A 21,778-nucleotide genomic window follows, 5' to 3' on the forward strand; every position below is an offset into this window, starting at 1 on the left:
GCCCCCGTGTGCCTACAACCTCCTAAGAAAGCCTGACTTTGAACAAGTTGTAACAAGTGTGATGAACTGTTAAGAGAAGTGTGGTGTGCAATGGTGGTATATAACCGGGCAGCTCCAGCACGATATGCAGAGTGATATTCCAGATGAATCCTGAACACTGAACAAGAGTCAGGAGGGAGAGTGGTGCCCGCCTTGCAGTGACGGGCAGCATGTGGCACAGAGGAGCTATAAAAGGCCAGTGTCTGCAGCCCTGCATTCCAGGGGACTCACAAGGGGGAGAGCCGAAGAGGCAGGCAAAGGCCCAGCCGTGCTGTGTCCTCTGCACCCTCACTATGCCAAGAGCGCTCTATGGACCAGCAGCTCCATCGTTCCTGGGAGCTTGCTGGGAATGCAGATCCTCAGCCCCCATCCAGGCTATGGGACCAGAGCTACATTTTTTTAAAAGATTTGTTTATTTGAGAGAGAGAGACAGAGACAGAGAGACAAGAGACAGAGAGACAGACAGAGAGGAGGGGGAGAGGCAGAGGAAGAGAGAGAGATTCCTAAGCAGACTACTGCTGAGCGAAGAGCCCTGCAGGGGCTCTATCTCACAGCTCTGAGATTGTAACCTGAGCCGAAGTCAAGAGCCAGATGCTTAGCCAACTGAGCCACCCAGGCGCCCCCAGAGCTGCATTTTAACAAGAGCTTCAGGAGATGGGTGCGCATGAGAAAGTTTGAAAAGTACCGGTACGGGTCCCACTGGGGATTTATGTCTTATTTTGCGTTGTTACTTTTTCTTGAGAAAATTAGGAGGCGGCCTTTTGAGCATAATCAGGTTGGCCGCTTTAAAAAAGAAATACGAAAAAAAAAAATAAAAAGAAAAAAAGAAAAAAGAAAAAAGAAATACAAAAAAAATAAAATAATAAAATAAATAAAATAATAAAATAAAATAAAATAAAATAAAGTAAAATAAAAAAGAAATACGTTGGAGGCCCGAGGGGATGCATAGAAACTCAGGGAAAAAGTCAGGGAGTGACCACAGTGGCCCGAGCTGTATGGCTAGGGACAGATAGGACAAAGGGATGTGGATAGTTTGAAAGATGCATGTGAAGCATAAATACGAGGACCAGTGGTAGGTTGTCGGCTGGGTCAGGGAGATGCCAGCTTTCTGGCTTGCTACCATAGCTGGATGTGGAGCTACTCTTCTGGGGAGCTCTGGAGGACGAAGGAGAGCCGGGAGCCCATGACTTGAGGTAACCAAGAAGATGTCCAGTAACCAGATGCACACTGGGGTTTAAATCTCTGGGACTGTATTCACCAGGGCCCTACCGGAGGCACAGAACCAACAGGATATGTTCAAATAAAGAAAGAGATGTATTTGAAGCACTTGGCTCCTGTGTTTGTGGAGGGTGGCTAGGCCAAAAGCTGATGGGAAGACCCTTAGGAAAGAGTTGGAGTTCAAAGACAATCTGCTGAGAACCAGGAAGAGCCAGTGCTGCAGATAAAGTCCAAAGGCAGTCCTCAGAACATCCCTGTTGCTCAGGAGAGGTAGACCTGCCATGTTCAGGCCTTCAAGGGCTTAGATGAGCCCCCACCCACAAAGTAGACACCTTCACAGAAAAACCCAGAGTGATGTTTGACCAAGCATGGACAAGGTGGCCCAGCCAGGTGAACATATAAAACCACCCATGACAGATGAACACTGGCGAGTCACTGGCACGTGGCTGGGTGGCTACGGAAGCATCATGAGTGGGTGGCACTGCCTGGGGCAGGAGAGTGGGGAGAAAACAAAGGGAGACAGGCAGAGAGAGCTGGGGAGCGTCCCTATTGAATGGTCAGTGGGAAGAGACAGCAGGCAGCCGGCAAGAGAGACTGCAAAGACACTTGACCGAGTCCTCAGGTGGCTTTTCCATAGAGGCCACCGAGACTGGGAGCCTGAGCAGCCTCACAGCACAGCTGGCGCCCTTTCTGGTGCAGGCTGGGAAAATGTTTGTATACCTGTCCCTGTTTTCCAAAGAACAGCAATTTCCTCATCGGGGTACTTTCTCAGGACCAGCTGGAGGAACCGTAGGTGCACAGTGTTCAAAAGAAATAACAAAATATTAACAAAGCATGGGATCCAGCAGCCTTGCTGTGGGGTCATTGACCTCTCTGAACACGGGGTTCCTTCCTCAACTACAGGGTAGGATTTCTGCTCCTGCCCGATTGCTACAGGGATCAGAGGATGTGCTTGCGTAAGCTGCGTGGGGCATATGCTAAGACCCCACGATGTAAATACGAACAGGATAACCTCCCAGTGTCTTTAACAGTATTTCTCTTTTCTCTCTATAGCCTTTACTCCCCAACTGTCTTCTACTCACCAAACACTCCCTCCCCACCCACCCCCCCCATGCACACGCAATTTTTGCTTTCCTTTTCTGTATTTAATTACCATTTTTTGGTTTTTCTCACCCCGCATTCCCTCACAAGTATTAAATATGGATGTGTGTTCACACAACCGAGGCGATCCTTTTAAACGCATACAGAAATTTTAATGAGCCACCTCACGCTTGTGCCAGCTTTTGGAATTGTGCTGGGGAAAAAAAAAATGCATGAAGTCAGTTATAATTTGCTATTGCCAGACAGAAATTAGATTGCTGCTCTTGGTTGCCAGGATTCGGAGGGAAGGGGAATAGCGAGACTGCCGATGGGGAGTGGGTTTCTCTTTGAGGTGATAAAAACGTGCTGGAGTTAGTGATGATGCTGGTACAACTGTAAATACACCAAAAACCACGGAATAGTTGTACACTTTAAGATGGTGAATTATATGTATGCGAATCGTGTGTCGAGCAGTGCAAATGGCTATTGCCTAGGTCAAAGAGGGGATTGCCTGCCGCCACGGTCACCTGTCATGCAGACATGAGGCACCTGCCACCGAGCAAGGCACACTAGGGATCCACAAGTGATTCACGGCAGCACCACGATGCCAGCCTCACGCCAGCCTGCGAGTGCAGCACAGACGCAAAAGGACTCACCAGTGGAGCCTGGAGTACATTTCAAGAAGAAGGTGAGGCTTGAGCTGAGTGTCAGGGAGAACGAAATGCATTTGAAGAGGTGAAGGGAGACACACTCCAGAGAAGACTCCAGAAGGAGTGAGAAATCATGGTGTGCCCTTTACTTCAGGAAGACTGGCTCCAGGGCAGAGGAGTGTGGAGCACAAGACTTGGCCAGACTCAGAAGAGCCACACATGAGAGTTTCTTGCCAAGCAAGCTTTGTCTGCATGTGGGAGGATCCAGGAGAGAGTTCGAGGCCCATGAGCCACGCTGGACGTTCACCTGTCATTCATTCCGATGCCCCTGGACACCTGTAGCCTTCATCATACAACAATGTAAGGATCGCCTGTTGGAAAGGCCACGTTCTGACGGCCTGGCCTTTGCAATTTTGCATTTACAAGATTGACTAAACTCTGCTCCAGAGAAATGAGGTTTCTTGGTTTTAAAGAAATACAAAGTTGCAGGGCGGATGGGGAATTCCTAGGCAGCCATCTTATTTTATGTGGGCGTCAGGTAGCAAAATCTCATTTTTTTGGTAAGCTGAGTGAAGCTGGGGTAAAGCGGGAACAAGATGAATATACACGGGCTTTAAATAGCACTTTGAAGATTCAGGGCAGCCTTTGTGGGCATGCCTGGGAAGCTTCAGTGCAAAGGTTGACACAAAGTCTTGATTTTGTGAATCAAAGTAGTGGCCAAGTGTGAAATGTCGCAGGGTAGCTGCCCAACTGACCTGCCAGGTGAGCTGGTCAAGCCCAGAGCCCTGAAGGGGCTCACATGGAGGTGGTTCTTCCCAGGCCCCATAGCAGATCTACCTTTGCCTCTTCAGTGGGTGAGCATGTGAGGGAGGGTGTACGAAATGAGAGCAAGCCTGGCATCTCCTGAAGCCTCGTGCCCCTGCCCTGAGGTGGGTGCAGGGCCCTGAGGCGGGTGCAGGGCCTGAGGCACAGACACCGATGGTACTTACGTCCATACTCTTAGATTCCATTTTGCTGGACTATTCGGTAAGCTCCTCCCAGGAGTCTATGACATTCTGTGCCCTTTGGTATTCACATTATTTTGGTAGCAGTGTAGTAGAGTGTGACTGCCATTTAAGTACTCCCCCCATCCCCCCCCACCCCAAAGTACTTGTTTGTCCTGAGAAGGAGTGGTTTGGCATACAGTGGAAGTTTTTAAACATCCATTTTCCAGAACTCTCTGTGAAATAAATAAATAAATATATATATATATATATATATATATACACATACACACACACAAAAAAAAAATTAAAAAAAGCTACACCATGTGGAACACTCCTAAGCGAGTATTATTGTTTACTAGACTTCTTATTCCATCTTATGGCATTTTATAATAAAATATCACCAAGCTCATAAAGAGGGCTTTTTTTTTAAGATCCATAATCTTTCTAACCATAACAAAAGTGCGGTAAATATATTATACAAGAGTGCGATGGAAAAATGTGCTAAAGTATTTCCATAAATCAAATGTAGCACTTTGGCATTGACTCTAAAGCATTAAATTTAGTAAATTAGAACCAGATGATTTTAAAATAGAAACTTACATAACTTTACAGTGTGATTTTTTTTTTTTTTCTACACAAGTTTATCTTCATGAAGTTCCCTTGGCTGCTACCGTAATAGGTATTTAAAAAAGAAGGGCAGCATCTGGGTATTATTCAGCTTTGTAATCCCCATGGTGCCTAGCATTCTGTTGAGCAATGAGTTAGTATTGGTGAATGGATGAGTAAAAGCTCAGCGGTGATTAACAAGTACAAGCTAATTGGAAAGGCCATATAATATAAATATTTATACGGATCTATAGGTAGACAAAACACTGCTACCCCACGCTTCACAGTAAAACTATGTCTCGCTGTTCCTTTCGTTGTGAAATCTGTGCCTCTCAATCAATGAATTTGAAATCAAAGGGTGGATCTGTTTTTTGTTTGGGCCCCCATGACCCCAACTACCATCACCCTGGGACATTCCTCTTTCATAAGTCTCTATTCTATTCCTGCCATCATAGGAGCAGCAGAAAATGTTCCTTCTGTCATTTCTGCCTCTCCCCCCACACCCAATTTCACAATGTGGCTGACGACAATCTAGGAATCCAGTGCAACACACAGACCAAGAAGATTCTAAATGTGGTGGCATATTTAGGAGACACACATGAATAAAGTAGTCTTTGCCCTTTGGAGATTACTTCCTGGTGGAGGGTTAGTCAGGACACTGTAGTTGCAAATGAAAGAAGCTCAATTCCAACTAGGTTAGGCAGAAAAGTGTGTTCATTGCCTTATGAATTGGGTTATCTAAGAATGGGCATCAGGTATGGCTTGATCCAGAAGCACAGACAATAGCATCAGTGTTCTCTCCATTCCTCCACTCCAAATATCTTTGCTTCTCTTGGCATCTGGACTCATTCTCTCCTGCTATATAGATACTCTGTACAATGAGGAAAAGAGGTTCGCTACCAAATATACATTTATAGATTATGATCCAAAGAAAGAGAGATCCTCTGTCTCCCAAGCCTCATTTACAAAATCTCAAAGAAGATCTCAGATTGACTCTGTGAATCACATGCCAATGTCTTAGGCCTGTCTCTGTGGACAGGGGGCGGATAACCTTCTAGGATAGACCAGGCCTAAGCAGTGGTTCGAGATCTTCATTAGCAAATGAGTGGAAAGGAGGGTTTTTATGCCATAAATATTGAGGATGTAGAACTGACATGGCTGATCCATGAGGGAGAGCCAAGAGGCCAAGAGGATGTGTGTGTGTGTGTGCGCGCATATGTGTGTATGGAAAGACAGAGAGAGATTTTATGGAATTGGCACATGATTGTGGAGGCTGACAAATCCAAAATCTGTAGGGCAGGCTAGCAGCCTATGGACCCAGTGAAGAGTTGAAGAGTTGATGCTGCAGCTCAGGTTCAAAGGCAGCCTAGAGCAGAATTCCGTCCTCCCAGGGGGACCTTTTGTCTCTTAGGCCCTTCAACTGATTAGATGAGGCCCACCCACATGATGGAGGATAATCTGCTTTACTCAAAGTCTACTGATTCACCTGTTATTCTCATCTACAGTATAGCTTCACAGCAATGTCTAAACTCCTACGTGACCTACTATCTGGGCACTGTGGCCTACCCAAGCTGACATATAAAATAAACCATCACAGTATGTGAATAGACCAGAGACTATTTGGGTGCGGTAGCAAGTGAGAGTTCGGGACTCAGAAAACAGGTCAGGAGATGTGATTGTCATCAACGTAGGAACGAGAGAAGTCACTAGAGAGAATTATGTACATAACGGGAAAAGTACTGAAGAAAACAGGCGGAGGGTGGAACCTGCCGGAAATCCTGCCTGGAAAGGAAACTGACACAGAAGAGCAAGGAGAGCTTGCTGCCGTGGAGGCCAGCAGAGGAGGCCATTTCAAGAGACGTGGTGGTGGAGAATGTCAGAAGCCAGGGCAGGGGACAGGCCCAGGGGAGCCCCCCGCACGGGCAATGGAGGGCCCCTCCAAATATGACCTGCAGAGCCCGCCCGCCAGGCCACATCGCCCCCACGTCCGCAGCAAGAGTGAGGTGGAGAGCCAGCACCTCACAGCCCTGACAGTATGAGACAGGGGCAGTTTTATGTCGCTGGATTCCATAATAAAGACAACACACAAGGGTTGTATTTTTTTTTTTACTCCATTTTTCTAGTAACTTATTGTTAAGTATTTTATGACCCCAACTGCCTGGTGATGGACTGGGAATGGGAAGCTCTCCCATCCCCTTGGAGAGCCCAAGAGGCGCTGGCCCCAAACAGTGGTCCACAGAGTGGGCGGCAGAGGCAGAGGAGAGGAGGCCCAGATGGGAGGCCGGGCTTCGGACTGGTCACTCTGACCCTCTGGTCGTGGCAAGCAGAAGGGAGAGAGCAACTCGGCCTGATGTTGGGGGAAGGGGACGTGCCAACGGAAGGGTCCGAAGAGACTCAAGTGTACTAGTGGTCCATGCTCGCTCATCCACAATCACGAAGGAGAAAAGTCTAGAGTTCTTTCACAACTCATTTGGCAGCAAAACCTGACCTGGGTTGGCCCAACCAAGGTAATGCACACTCTTCATTTACCCGACTTGGCATGAATACTTGTACATCTTACTGCTGAACTGTGAATGAGTTTGCATACTGCATGCTGGTCTGGGTCCCACTGGGAACCGTGTAGTCTGGGGGACAGGTGAACCGGTTCCTAAAATCTGAAAGATTCGGAACTCCACCACTTGTCTCGCCTCTGGATTTTTTTTTTTTTTTTTTTTTTTTGCCTCTGGATTTTTGAACAAGGAACCGCGGATCTATATCCAGGATAAGGAAGACCTGAATAGACACGTACAGAGCAGGATATGAGAGATTAGGGGTAAAAATGAGAAAAGGGAGAGGGGGAAGCAGAGGCCCAGAGTGGGCTTAGAAGAGGAGGAAAAACACAGCATTGGTTGGGTAAGGAGGAAAGAGACCTGCTCTCCCGGTGACCAGAACGGCACAGGAGATGGCTTTTGAAGATGTAGATGTAGAGTGATTTTGAGATGCAAAATCTGAAGCTGGGAACACGTGGACCCCATCTTTGAGGGGCAGAAAGAGCCTTGCTTCTGCCCCCAGCTCTCCACCCTTCGAAGACCAGAAGCTCCCAAGCCTGGATAGAGCAGAAATCATGAGAACCGCAGCACTGGAGTTCAGGAAAAGCTTTGCCACAGCCCCTCTGCTACTACCCACCCCCAAGTTTGAAGTCACAGGTGCCAGGACATGAGCAAAGGAGCTTCAACCCAACATCTATAAACCTCAGTGGTGTGACTGAGGCTTCGGGTCCGGGGCACACTCATTAATTTGCAGGGCTCCCCCTTGGCTTTCCTTATGAGGAAAAGAGCTGCTGTGCATGGCTCGGCCTCAGTGGGGGCAGCAAGGGACATGCCATCCACGCTCCACAGGGCAAGTGACCGGGGGTGGGGGGGACACGCAGGGGTCGCCCCGGGTGCCCAGTGCCCGGCCCTCGCAGGAGAGGCATTCCTCTTGCAGACAAAATAAAAGATCACTGAGAGCCGGAGCGGTGTGTTTGCTTTTGAAAATGAATCAAACTCTTAAAAAGCTCGGCTTCAACAGGGCTGGGTGAGCTGTGTCCCCACACCACATTCCTCCTATCCTGTCCTCCCCCCACCCCCAAGGCCCTGCATTGCTCAGATTCCTTCCCCCCTTCTCGCTCATCAGCGCCAGCTGGCGGCTGCCTGGGCTGGCCGGACAGGCCTGATGCCCCGGGCCAGGGCCTGCTGGACACTCGCTGGCCCCAGCTCAGGACAGCAAGGGACCAGGGCAGTTGGGCCCTCTCGGGGCGGCGGGGGCTGGTGGGGAGGCATCTTCAAACCCTCGAGAACTGCCTCACCCCGTGCCTCCAGGAAAGCGGGTAGCTGGTGTTTAGAACAGCCACCCCGCCTTGCTCCCCGATGCGCCCCTGTCCCCCCTCTACTTCCATCTCCGGCCCCCTCCCCACCTCCACCGGGAGCCACGCAGGATGCCAGATGCAGAAGGTGCATTTTAGTGGCCAGGGTGCCTGGAGGAGTAGCCTGGAAATGGAGCACCCGGCCCCCTCCGGACACGTCGGGCCTGCAGTCCCCAAGCCCGGCTGTTCCCTGCACCTGGACAGCAGCGCACCCTCGGGAGGGGACGGCAGGGTGCCCTGCGTGACCGCGTCACATCATAGATGCAGGTGCAAGGGAGAGGACGGGAAGAACCAAAGTGAGCAAAGAGGAAGCCTGGTGCGCTTATGGCCTCCCAGCGAACACCTAGGACAGGCAGTGCCATCGGGCGGCGCCCTCAGGAAGCACAGGCCACCCTCCGCCCGGGCTTGGGAGTCCTGGGCACGTGGTCGTGGCAGGTCACCTCGAACCTTTGTGAAGACCCGCGACCTGCAGTCTCTACCAGCAGAAGCAGCTTCTGTGACCAAGCAGGGGATGCTCGGGGGACAGAGCGCACAGTGGTTAGGACCCACAGCCTCAGGAGCCAGAGAGCCCACCTTCACACACCAGACCCGCTCTCGTGGGCTGTAACCTCGAGCACGTTGTAGGACCTCTCTGGGTCTCCAGTTTGGGTAGGTGTAAAATTAGAACACTCCAACCTCACAAATTGTTTATTTGGACAACGTGAAGCATGCGACAACACACTACCTCGCGGCTGGAGAGAACAGGAGAGAGCCTTGCCAGGCAGCCTGCACGATTTTACCAGTAACATCCTCTTGTTCCACTGAGCGTCATTCCTGTGTCCAGCTGGATATATATAAACAGCAGCAGTTTGAACCTTTGCACGTTCATCTTTCTCATAGTTGCACCCCTAAGTTGACTCCCCAGAACCTTCATAAGAAGAGAACACCCAATGCCTAAATGGAGCTTCATAATTGCTTTTCATATTTGACTGAAGTTGAGCAAGTTTGGGGCACCCGGGTGGCTCAGTGGTTGAGCGTCTGCCTTTGGCCCAAGGCATGATCCTGGGGTCCTGGGATCAAGTCCCACATCGGGGTCCCTGCTTCTCCCTCTGTCCGTGTCTCGGATTCTCTTTCTCTCTCTGCGTCTCTTACGAATAACTAAATAAAATCTTAAAAAAAAAAAAAAAAGTTGAGCAAGCTTACTTGACATATAATTTAACCTGTTTTGTTTTTTAGTTCTCTGGGGAGGGGGGAAAGGTAGTAATTAAGGATTCCAAAGTTATAATAACGCTATTATGAATGTAGATATAAAACATCAAAAACTTCACAATGACACTGTTTTACAAAAATCAAGCCAAGGTATTGGCCATAATCGCCAGGGGCAATTTACAGGGGTACGTGTAGGTTTTTAGTAGCGTGTTAAGTGACACAGTATGCTGTGTGTTCCTTCATGGTTTATCAAGGATTGATAGGGGGTCTAAGACACGCCAGTTTAGCACTTCACCCTTGGGAAAATTAAAAGCCACCTCAAAGAATCTGTGACCGATGGCAAGAGGAAGTGGGAAAGAGGAGGGTAGATTTTTTAAAAGGAAGGTCACAAAGACACACTTACAGACTTGGCTCAGTAAAATGGGGCAGTGAGACCTTGTAAAGTCGTCACAATGTGGGAATCCACCATGTCATGCAGTAAAGAGAACTCTAGAGGAATCATCCCTATTCTCTGTTTAGAGCCCCACCCCTCCCCGGGTGGCTCGTCACTTCGTGAGAATAAGAAGTAAGTCAGAGGGCACCAAGTCAGATGCAATTTTGGGATCATGAGTCAACAGGCCTTTTTAATAAACAACACCCTCCATCTGCAGAAACAAATATCCTAAGACAGTGTTCTTAACAACTCTTTCAGAAAACAGTTTATCCCTCAGGTGCTATTGTTAAAAGGGAAGGTAGGAAGAAAAACTTTAAAAAAAAAAAAAAAAGAAAAGAAAAGAAAATCATTGTTGAGAGAGGGGGTGGGTGGGAAGGGTGAGGATGGGGCTGGTCTCATGAGTCTCTTTGACCAAAATATGAGCAGCAAGAAATGAATGAATGCCGCATTCCCTAGCACATGAAGAAACAAGTGTTAGAGACGGTATCTGGAGCTTCTCTCTAGTAATAGACTTTCAGTCATTCCAAGAGCTTGACCAGCTCAACAGAGCTTTTTTTTTTTTTTTTTTTTTTAAAGAGCTATTTCCTAGAGTGAGAGGTGTTCTTTGTTCTACTGGCTGAAAAGAGACTTATTTTTTTCCATGTTGACGTCAGTGAAGGCTGGGAGCATGGACAAGACACAGGGCTCTGGGAAGACCTACCCGGAGACTCAGTTGCCTGCGTAAATGCAGAAGGGTGTATAGAGCAAAGAAAAGATAGGATCCCCTTCTGCAGGTTGCTTGAAATCTCACTGGGGAGAAGCAGTGCTTCCTCATAGGAGAAAACGACAAAGGCAATACCCTAAGCACTAAATGCTGAGCTATACACATAACACTTCATACATAATCATCTGGGGGATTTTTACAAGTGTATTATGAACACTCCCCACTGAGTGTTCATAAGTGCTTTTAAGGGAGGTCAACTTCGGGAAGCACTGACCCAGGGCAGAGGTAAGAAGAGACACAGGGGGTTGGGGAAGAGAGCAACACTGGAAAGGGAAGGTCCCATGAAGGGGACGGGGTGGAGATGGGATACAGAGAGCACGATGATTCGGTGGGGGGGGGCAGTCTAGATGAGCAGGGCTTGACAGCACGAATAAGGTGTGTCACAACTTGAGAACTTGCTCTTCAGTTGGGTTTAGTCCCACCCGGATGGAGAAGCTACCTTATTGAACTAACTGACAACTGGGGACTCAGATGACAGAGGCTCACCAGGGGATGCTCGGGGCACAGAGCGCACAGTGGTTAGTACCCACAGCCTCAGGAGCCAGAGAGCCCACCTTCACATACCAGACCTGCTCTGTCTGCCTGTAACTTGGAGCACGTTGTAGGACCTCTCTGGGTCTCCAGTTTGGGTACGTGTAAAATTGGAACATTCTAACCTACTCACGAGGCTGTCATATCAGATGCATATTAAATGAAATCACATTTGTGACATGTAGCACAGGGCCCAGCACCTGGTGGGGGGTAGGGGGGTGGGGTTCAATCAAGGTGGGGTACATCAGGAGTCAGTTGGAAAACTCTCAGTGGCTCGTCTCTGTTTGGAGACGTTTCTGGAGATTTACAGACTTGAAAAGTTGCTGCCTGTTTTTGAAATAACTTCGGTTTTTGTAAATTTTTTTTGAAGATATCAAACTAGAAATGGTAAAACATGGCTCTAGGATGGGTATTTCTAGAGTGTTTCTCTACAGATGTGGAACGATCAATGCGTTAGTCTGAACTCAGGGATAGATGTATCTTACACTATTGTAGAGCAGGGAGTCAGCAGACATTTCCTGTGGAGGGCCAAATAATACTTACTTGTTTGGTTGGGATTTTTTTGTTTTGTTTTGTGTTTTTGTTTTTTGTTTTTTGTTGTTGTTGTTGTTGTACAGCCTTTACCACTTCAAGTCACAACTACTCAAGCCTGCCATTACAGCCCAAAAGACACCGTGTAAAGGAAGGGGTGCCTGTGTTTTCGATAAAACTTTATAGACACTGAAATTCGAATTTCACATAATTTTCACATCTCACAAAATATTTTTCTTTTTACTTTTTGCCAACCATATCAAAATGTAAAAGCTATCCTTAGCTCATCGGTTGGACAAAAGCAGGAGGCCTACAAGCTATAGTTTGCAGACAAACCATGTCCAAGAGCCAGAACTGGCTACGGGCCTTGAGTAGGTTCTGAAAAGTTGCATCTTTTTTTTTTTTTTTTTAAGATTTTATTTATTCATGAGAGACACACACACACAGAGGCAGAGACACAGGCAGAGGGAGAAGCAGGCTCCATGCAAGGAGCCCAATTCAGGACTTGATCCCAGGACCCCAGGATCATGCCCTGAGCCAAAGGCAGATGCTCAACTACTGAGCCACCCAGGCGCCCCGGAAAAGTTGCATCTTAGCTTGGGTTCTTATGTGTGTAAACCACACCACAGCCTTCAAACTCAAGTTTTCTACATTCCCTTCCTGGGCATCACAACGAACCTCAAGATAATGTACATTCCTTGACGTTACTTCTGTCCTCTCCTTCATCCATTTGTTCAGCCAGCGTTGAAATATCCATGAGGTGGTATAAGGCTGCAGGGGACACGGAGATGGACAAGACACCACCCTGTCCCTCTGGAGCTCACTTTGAAGATGGGGCAATAGCGATCCACCAATATTATGGTACAATGTGGGAAAGCCTTATAATAGGGCCGTGCTCTAAGTACAATAGGGGCATAGTGAAGGGAGGAGGAATTCATGCCGAAAGGAGGAGGTGGCCAGAGTAGGGGTTGTAGACAAGGAAGCACAAAAGGGTTAGTGTTGGGGCTCGGCTAGATAGCAGAAGCGTGAAGGGAGGACGTGCTAGGCAGAGGGCCCCATCTGTGCAAAGTCAGGACAGTACAAGTGTGTCTAGGATTTGGTGAGTACCCCCAGTGCGGCCGGAGTGTGGGATGTGGGGTGGGGGAATGGGGGGAGATGAGGCCAGAGGCGAAGGGTGGGCTCAAATTGTAGTCCATGCCCGAATCCGCAGATTTTGTTTTTAAAGGCATCAACATGTCCCTTGAGGTTTTAAATCATAGGAGCAATGTGATGCGCTCTGAACTCTAGAAATTAAACAGGGGATGATGTAGAATACAGATTCCAGCAGGGAGAGACTGCAGGCAGAGAAACTACAAAGGAATGACTGGAATAGATCAGACAAGGGAGACAGAGAATGAACCTGAAGCCGCGATTGCTGTCTTGAGCCAACCTGGCGGCAGCCCGTGCAAGGCACCCAGCCCTCGGAGCAGCTCTGTCCTCCTTAGAGGGGCTGCACTAGGTGCCCCAGCTCACTTTCTACCATCGCGTGTTCTGACCTTGCCCTCCACCCTTAGAGAGCAGCCACATGGGTTCCTCCAAAGTCATGCATAGAAGAACCTCTTCCCTCTGACGTCCTCCTGATTTCTTGTTGTATACGTGCCCATGTCCAGTGGCAGCTGGAAAATTCTTTGGGCATCTGGTGCCGTGTCCCTTGCTCCTGCCTGCATCAGAGTCTGGGGAGATAGAGCCTTTGGCAGACAAGCAGGCAGGTGGCAAAGCTGAGGGGCCGACAGGGTGTTGTTGGTGAGCACAGGGTAGTGCCCGCCCCCCAACGTCCTGGTCCATTTTAGGAGGCCACCCACGGGAGGATGACGGCGCCCCCATTCACCAACTGACAGTGTTTACATAGCATCATTTGCACAGTATTTTTTGCATCCAAAAATTGCAGGTAATAGATGGGGATGGAACTGTTTTTTCTATTCGGTGGGAGAATTTGTGTTCCCCCAAAGGGTTTTGAAGGAAGCATACTAAATGCCTAAATACTAATATACTTAATACTAAATATGAATAAAGTATCACGTAAGCTACAGTAAGACCAGAGCTCAATATTTGAACCAATGGCCTGCCGTCCTTGGATGTTTAAACAAAAGGTAAAAATACAGAGAAGCAGATCACATCATTCTGTGCTCAGGTCACTCCGCTGACTTTCTCTGGCACTCAGGAGAAAATCCAGCTCCTGGCACCCACCCATCTGCGTCTCCTTCACCCAAACCCCAGATGCCCGACTCCAGGAACCCCGGCCTGTGTGCAGTTCGTAAACACACCAAGCTGATTTCTACATTAGGCCCTTTTCCCTGTCTGGAATGTTTTTTTCTTCAGATCTTTGAGTGGATCCCTCATGTCCTTCAGATCTCTGCTTCAATGTTACCTACCGCCTGAAAGGGGCTCACCTGACCACTCTCTAAAATCAGACACCCCCCACCAACACACACACAACCTTCCACCTGTTTTCCTCTAGCAATTTTCCCTGCTTGATTTTTCTTTATGGCATTTACCACTCCAGAACTGTATTACCTATTCATTGAATTATTGTTGCCTGCTCCCAGGAGACTTTAAGCTCTGTGAGGGTAGGAGTTTTGTGTGGGCTGCTGCTGTACTTTCCCCACCTGGAACAGTACCTGGCACGTGGGAGGTGGTCAATCAATATTTGTTAAATTAGAAAGCTGTCCTCCACCTTTTTCTGAATTAAGCTTATCACACTTAAAATATTGACAGTAGTCTAATAGTCATAATAGTTATAATTAATAGAATTAAATATTTATGTCATAATGTTATATGGCATAGTAATAAAATAATATATAATGAATTTTTTAAAAGATTTTATTTACTTATCCGTGAGAGACAGAGAGAGAGAGAGAGGCAGAGACATAGGCAGAGGGAGAAGCAGGCTCCTTGCGGGGAACCAGTGTGGGACTCAATCCCAGGACCCAGGATCATACCCTGAGGCAAAGGCAGACTCTCAACCACTGATGAGTCACCCAGGTGCCCCAATATATAATGAATTTATGATGAAATAATAATTAATAATGGAAATATTAATAAGCAAATATTTATTAAGATCTTACTATGTACTGGATACCATTAACTTCTATGCATATGATCTCACTTAATACTTACTCTAACTCCAGCAAGTAGGTAGTATTATCTTCTCTAATTTATATTTCAGGGCACCAAAGTCAAGAAGTTAAGAAATTTGTCGAGATTCTAACACAGTTGACCTGACTCCAAGGTAACTAATGCCAACCCAAACTGCCCTGAAATGAACTTCAGGCAGATTTGAGGTGTCTTACCAAATAGGAGAGAAACAGGAAAGCAAGAGGGCCACTTAGTATGAATCAAACTTTCTAGCTAGAGAATGAAATGACAAAAAGCCCTAGCAAACGCTTTGGGAAACCGTCTGAAAGCATTAAAATGGGATGAGATAGTGTTCACCTACTCAATGGTACTCATCAAACAAAACAGAAGGCGGATTCAGCTTTACTGCTTAGGAAGCCAGAGGAATGTTATCTAGATCTTCTGGAGGCCACAAGACTCATCTTACAGATGAGAAGGCCTTTGACTGACCCAGCAAAAACAATTTCCTGCAAACTAATGACTCGCCCATAAGACTGTGGGACTGTCAGGAAGATCCTTTGCAGAGCAATACGCTGCATGTTTAATTTGTGTTCAGAAAGACCTTGCAAAATCACCCAGGCTCATTTTCACTGCAAGGCTAAACGAGCAGAAGCAAAGTCCAAGCTGAGGCCCAAAGGGGTGTGTCAACCTCATTATGACGGCTGGTGGGGGTGAGAGGTGGGGGTGGTCAAGTCCAGGGAATCAGTGCCATAGTAAACTCTGTTCTAAACTATGAGCCCTGTATCTGGAAACCCTTTTGCAGGACAGCTGCCCTCCTATTCTTTTTGTCTGGATCATAAAAGTAAAATTTTAAGCCACTAGGAGTATGCGGGGGGGGGGGGGGGGGGCATAGGGGAATCCAACGGATTCTGATCCAACTAGGTCAGGAAAAAAAAATAAGTACTGTTTTTTCCATCCCAGCCGTGTAGGCTGGTTGGAGTCCACCCCACTCAGGGACAGCTATTGTCTGCAATCACAGAGCCTTGATCCTGAGACCCAGTGCAAAGGAATTTCCCCCTCCATGAGCTCTATCCTTCAGAGGAGTCGCTAAAGGTGACTGTTTCTGTCTTCTCCTGGGTGATCTCTTTCTCTATAGAAGTCACGAGGCTGAACCAAATGTTCTGTGCTTCGCTGCAGAGACTGGTCTTTTTTTTTTTTTTTTTTTTTTTTTTTTTAACCAGGCTCATCAAACAGTGGGCATTTTTTGTTCCCCCGATAATAAGTGTCGGTGGGTTCATGGGTCATCCTCAGGAGAGAGGTCAGGAAGAAAACACTGCAGTGTTCAAAGCTGGAGCTAGAAACTGCAGCCATCAAAGAACCACAGTACTCAGTGGACAGCGATGATGTATAGGACATGCACTGGCCGGCCTCGTCTGAGAGGTCACATCCAACCTTTATCCTCAGCAAAGCCAGGCAAGATCTCTGAATGTGTGGCTGACACTCAACTCTAGGAGGCCCTGGTGAGAAGCAGGCCAGGGAAGCCCTGGTGCCCCGTCCTGGGGGAATTCCTTGTCACTGAGGGAGAATTGTATTCAGGCTCCTCGCAGACTGACGTTGCAAGTACTTTGAACATTGAAAAGAACAAAAAAAGCAAACAGCCACAGAAAGGGGGAGGAGGGAGGGGGGGGAGAGGAGAGAAAAAGAGAGAGACAGAGAGATATCAGCAGGGGTAGTTAGTAAAAAGGGGCCCGGGAGACAGAAAACCTTTTGTTCCCAGAATTCGTTTCATGTAGAGATTGGGAGGTGAATGGCTTTGAAATGAAATGGGTTTATGAAGGGGTTGCTAGGTCACAGGAAGCAGGGCTGTCAGGCTGCTTTGTATATTCAATTTCCTTAAAACTTAGGTTCATCTTAAAAAGAAATTTCCTTTTTTTTTTTTTTTTTTTAATCAGGAGGGGGAGGACGAAATGGGGAGTAGAGTTCCAGACGGTTCCCGACTTTGTTTTACTTTCCACCCTCTCTGCGAAACGGAGAAAGAAATGACCGCATCCCAAGTTCTTTTGTCAGTTTTCCGAAGTTGGGGGGTGGGCGGGGCCTCGCACTACCTTGGCCCGGCAGCCAATGGCGGGCGGTATGCAAATGAGGCGGGGGCGGGGCCGGCCCGTCGGGGCGGCGAGCGGAGGCTGTGCGGGAGCTCGGCGCGCAGCCCCGGCGAGCCCGCCCCGGCCCGGCCGTCCGCGCTTTCATTTAGGGCTGCAGTCCATGGAGGGGCGGGCACGCCCGTGCTTGATGCAGTCTCGCTAGTGCAGGAGCACGGCTCAGCCTACCGCCGCCGAGATGAAGTATAAGGTAAGCGGGGGAGACCTCCTCCAGCGCGCGCGCGCGCGTGTGTGTGTGGCGTACGCGCGTGTGTGTTGCCCACTGCGGCAACTGCTCTCCAGGGACCCTTTTCGTGCATCCCGAGGTCGGCATACAAGGAGGCAGGCACCCAGTGTCTCAGACCCGCTCCGGGAGTTCATAGCACAGCCGTGGGCCATCTCCCCTGAAAGGTTTGGGAATTTAGAGCTGCCCCTGGAGCCAGTGGGATTCACAGGGTGACTAACTTGGGGCGCACACAGGTCTGGATTCCGCAGCCCTCTCCGCGGCTCCCCCGGGCCCGGCCTCCGCTGGCCCCCCGAGCTGTAATGAGAGAGGAATGAGAACTGCTGAGTCTTTCAGACTGGCTCTTAAAGCAGTTTTAGCCTTTGCTGTAAGCATTTGGTAGGAGAGGCAGTTTGCCTTAGGTAGTTTGGGTGGGAGGCTTGAAAAGCCCCAGGTACTGTTGTGACACAGCTGATGATGGAGGATTCTGACACCCTGAAAGGATATTGGATGTGAGAACAAATGAGTATGTGCCACTTCTCGAAAGCACTTTTAACTGGCGTTTGAATGGGCTGAGGGTCTCAAGTGTCCGGCCAGCTTACTGTCCCTGCAGTTTGCAGAGTGTCATGATACCTTAGCTTCCCGTGCATTTTGCTCCATTGTCTTGGGGTGTTCTTGGCAAAAGGATGATAACTTGCTCGCAATATCCCTGTTCTGTTTAAGGCACCCCCATCTAACCAGGCAAGCAGCTTCCAGAGACATTGTACTTGGAAGCACATTGCAGGCAATTGGGTGTGACTTCTAGAATAGACATGAGACAAAATGCTTTTAAACAAACATGCTATTATTAAAATGACGGTTGGCAAGGTGTCTATGCTCTTGGACTGACAATTTGTATTACCTGTCTGACCATCAGGATTGTGCTAGCTGGGGGCTACGTTGCTTCCTTTCCGAATTATGTAGTTTCTGGCCCATCCTTTTTTAATGTGTGGTTGTAAATACTCGGTTCTGGCTAATAGTCACTGGCTAACCTCAGTGATAAATCTTTTATTCAAAAGCTATAAATCTCGTTCAAAAGCTCTAAAGCAAAATGCCCAAAGTCTTTATTATAATGCATGAGTTATGGTTCTCCTTGGAAAGGTTACAACCGTCTGAAGATACACACATCAGTTATCCCTGTACTTTCCATTAGTAGTAGTAGTATTATTCCACTATTTCTCCAGAGGAAAGAGCAGAGGAATGGATAATCCTGAAGATTCTTAATACTTTTGATTTTAGGATACAACCAGCAACAGATCCTTCTACCTGGCAGGAAAGTTCCCGTTCTTGAAGGGGCTCACTCAGTATTTCCACAGTCCCTTGTTTAGAACAGTGGTTGGTCCAGAGATTCCTGAGCCTGCAGTGATTCTTTGCCCCTCCAGTCCCTACTGCTGAATGCCTGTAGTCTTATAATAAACAGCTTGTGGGGCCCGGGCGGGGGGGGGGGGGATACATTCATATGTTTATGATTGGAAAGTTTAAGTGCCTGAAATCAATGCTGAGTACCACGATCTAGAAAGCGACAGGAGTCACAAAGTCTAAAGTCACTTTTATTCAGTGACCTCATCGTGTTTTGTTTTACTCTTATGGAGAGAAAACGTCATGGCAACTGACAAAATAAATTGCAATTGGTGTGCACGGAAAACACCCTCCTCTTTGCTGGGTCTTACCAGTGTCAAACACCCTGCCAGGTGGTGTACATATATGGTTGTTATTAGCTCATGGGCACCTTCACCAGAAAAAAAAAAAAAAACTGATTTCTGACTGCCCAAATGCTAGATTACACCTTATGGTGGCTATAAAATAGACTAGTAGCTGAAGCAACCTACTGTCCTTGTTTTATAAAGTCTGTTTTCTCTCCAGTGAATAATGGACAACTCTATTGCAGGAGATGATTTTGTCATTTTAAGTAGAAGAGATGATGAGGAGGTAGAGGGATGATAAATGCTATTAAGAGTTACCGTGATAACACAGGATGGTCTTATTTAACACTTCCAGAATCTCTATGAGGTGGGTGTTATTATTCACTCATTTTTAAATGTGGAAATTGTGGCACAGAGAGGCTCAGTGATTTATCCAAAGCCACACAGCAGACAAGTGGTGGAGCTATTAACTGAACCAAAGCGATCTGGCTTCCAGAACTTGTGACTTTAAACCACTATAAAAGAAAGAATCATCTGTGACCTCCCTAAAATGCCCTGTGTGACTGGTGGTTTTGTCCTCCAGGGAGTTGAAAACTATTTCTCTCCAGTATTCCTGCAGAATAGATGCCTTTTTTTTTTTTTTTTTTTTTTTTTAGATATAACTTGACAAAGCGAAGTCTTAACACACGTTTGGCAGTTATTTGTTTCATTTGAGCCCCTTCGGTAGTAAAACCAGATAATTATTAGATTGTAAAACCCTGGAGTCAGGAATTATCTTTTAAATACTGTGTTGCTCTACACACTATAAATGTAGCACAGTCAGACTTCTGTTTACCAGGAGAGATTTATAATTCAGCCGTTATAAGAATTTTTTTTTTAAAACCAGATTATCTGGTTTGGCTACTTTAGGAACCATAACCAGAGGACAACCAAACCCACACTCATTCTGCACTCCTCCAGGGCTCCAGGCCAGCCAGCCATGTATTTATAATAATCTTGAGAACTGTGGAATACGAGCTGTTACTTACGAACTTTTTTGGTGAGCACACATCGCATCTAGCTTTATTTCATTTTATGGTTTTTGTTGTTGTTCGTGGAAAGGCTGCAGTTTCATATGAACTTTATGTTCCATTTCTCTTAAAAGTCTTCAGTCTTCGGTTCTGGGAGAGTAGACAGTAAATCACGGGTCCTGCATGTATTAAGAGTTGTCCATGAGCTCTTCTGAATATACAAAGCGCATCCTGAAGTTGGGGCGTTGGATGGTGGGGGGCACTGGGCCTCAGTGGCAGTGGCTTGCCCAGGGAGGGCTCCCCTTCTGAGGGTCGAGAGGCAGGCTGCCAGGAGGGCGATGGAAGCATCCGTGCACAGCTGTGTTGAGCCAAGACCCAAGACCGACCCCGCCCACTTTGTGCAGGCCCAGGCCTGGTCAGAGCCCAGCCGGCACTGCCTGTCTGATCTCTAATAACTGAGCAGCTTTTGTGGCTTTGCCAAATTTCAGAACTCTGTGTGCCTACCCTGAAATTCTAAATTATGTATCTAGTCTACCATTCAACAAATTCTTTTTTTTTTTTCCATCGAAGTATGGTGGACAACAAATGCATGCTTGAACGTTCTGAGCGAAGAGAAAGTCGAGGTGGGATGTACAATACAAGTAAGAAAACTGACCTCTGAAAGGCAGATCCCTGTGTTCTGGCTGGATGTGGGCAAACAAAGTGTGTACTGTTCAAAGCCTTTGACGGGACTTTGAAAATACTTTCATTTTTTTTTTTGAGCTACATTGAGAAAAAAATGAGCAAGGGTCTTCAGCCTCAGCAACACAGTCACCTGTGACTTAATACAATTCCCAGTTCCTTCCTTGCTTTGACACTTGGGCTTTGAATTCTATATTCTCTTGTAAGTGATTTGTTGAGCTCAATCCAATCTAGAGACTCCTGTCCCCCGTGCTCCTTTGTAAATCTTCCATGAGAGCTATGAATTCAAAAGCACTGAAAGATGTTTTAATATTAACTCAGTTGTTTAAGGATGGTTGTATTTATTGCGCAAACCCATTTTGAGAGCTAAATGACTTACCCACTGCAGACAGGAAAGGCTTTGGAGAACTGGAGGTGCTCAAACGATACGAAATGGAGCAAGTTGTGCAGTGTGGACGTACCAAGAACTCCCTTAGCATCCTTTCCTTACTGTAATATACATCATTCCTTTTCTCAGAATTCATCAATGGCTTCCTGTCTGCGCTCCTACCCCCCCCCAGACCTCTAAAGACACTTCCTCTCAACTTTTTCCCCTTTGCAAATTCCCTCCCCCTTTTGTGCCCTCATGACCTTATCGTCTCTCATTTGTTCATTCAAGCTATCCTTATGCAGGCCTGATACCAGACTTGCGTACAGCTCAGCCTTCTCTGCCCCACGTAGGCATGACGTCCTTAAAGCACATCCTGAACCCCCAACCTCTCTCTTCTCTTTTGACTCTGCCGTGGGACATCTCGGTCTCTCCCTGTTCCCACTCATTTGCCCCCCGTCTCTCTGTGCCTAACCTACTTGCTTATATTGTCACTTCCCACAGGCCAGGTCTCCTCATCCACCCACTCTATAAAACGATCAAAAGCCTACACCTTTGTCTCCCCGACTGACCTCTAATCCCTGTGACAGCCTTCATGTTTTCCACCCCTGCCCTGCTCTGTTAGCACTGCCTTACTTATTAACCCCTGCCAATCGAGTCACTCTCTAAAGGATGC

The 21,778-nt window shown here is 47.5% G+C and overlaps 1 protein-coding gene across 2 annotated transcripts in view; it reads left to right on the plus strand.

Annotated features, from left to right (window-relative positions):
• Positions 1-21,778, plus strand: part of NEDD9 (neural precursor cell expressed, developmentally down-regulated 9) — a 182,939-nt gene that overhangs the window by 118,395 nt on the left and 42,766 nt on the right. Inside the window, exon 1 of one of the 2 annotated variants that reach the window (XM_077886185.1) lies at positions 17,178-17,350. The exons of the other annotated variant lie outside the window; for it this stretch is intronic. Within the exon in view, the coding sequence (XP_077742311.1) occupies positions 17,339-17,350 (12 nt within the window). The 5' untranslated portion in view covers positions 17,178-17,338. Of the gene's footprint in view, positions 1-17,177; positions 17,351-21,778 lie in introns of those variants that run through there. 2 annotated transcript variants of the gene reach the window in all.

The sequence above is a fragment of the Canis aureus genome, chromosome 37, assembly GCF_053574225.1.
Source record: "Canis aureus isolate CA01 chromosome 37, VMU_Caureus_v.1.0, whole genome shotgun sequence".
Taxonomy (NCBI): domain Eukaryota; kingdom Metazoa; phylum Chordata; class Mammalia; order Carnivora; family Canidae; genus Canis; species Canis aureus.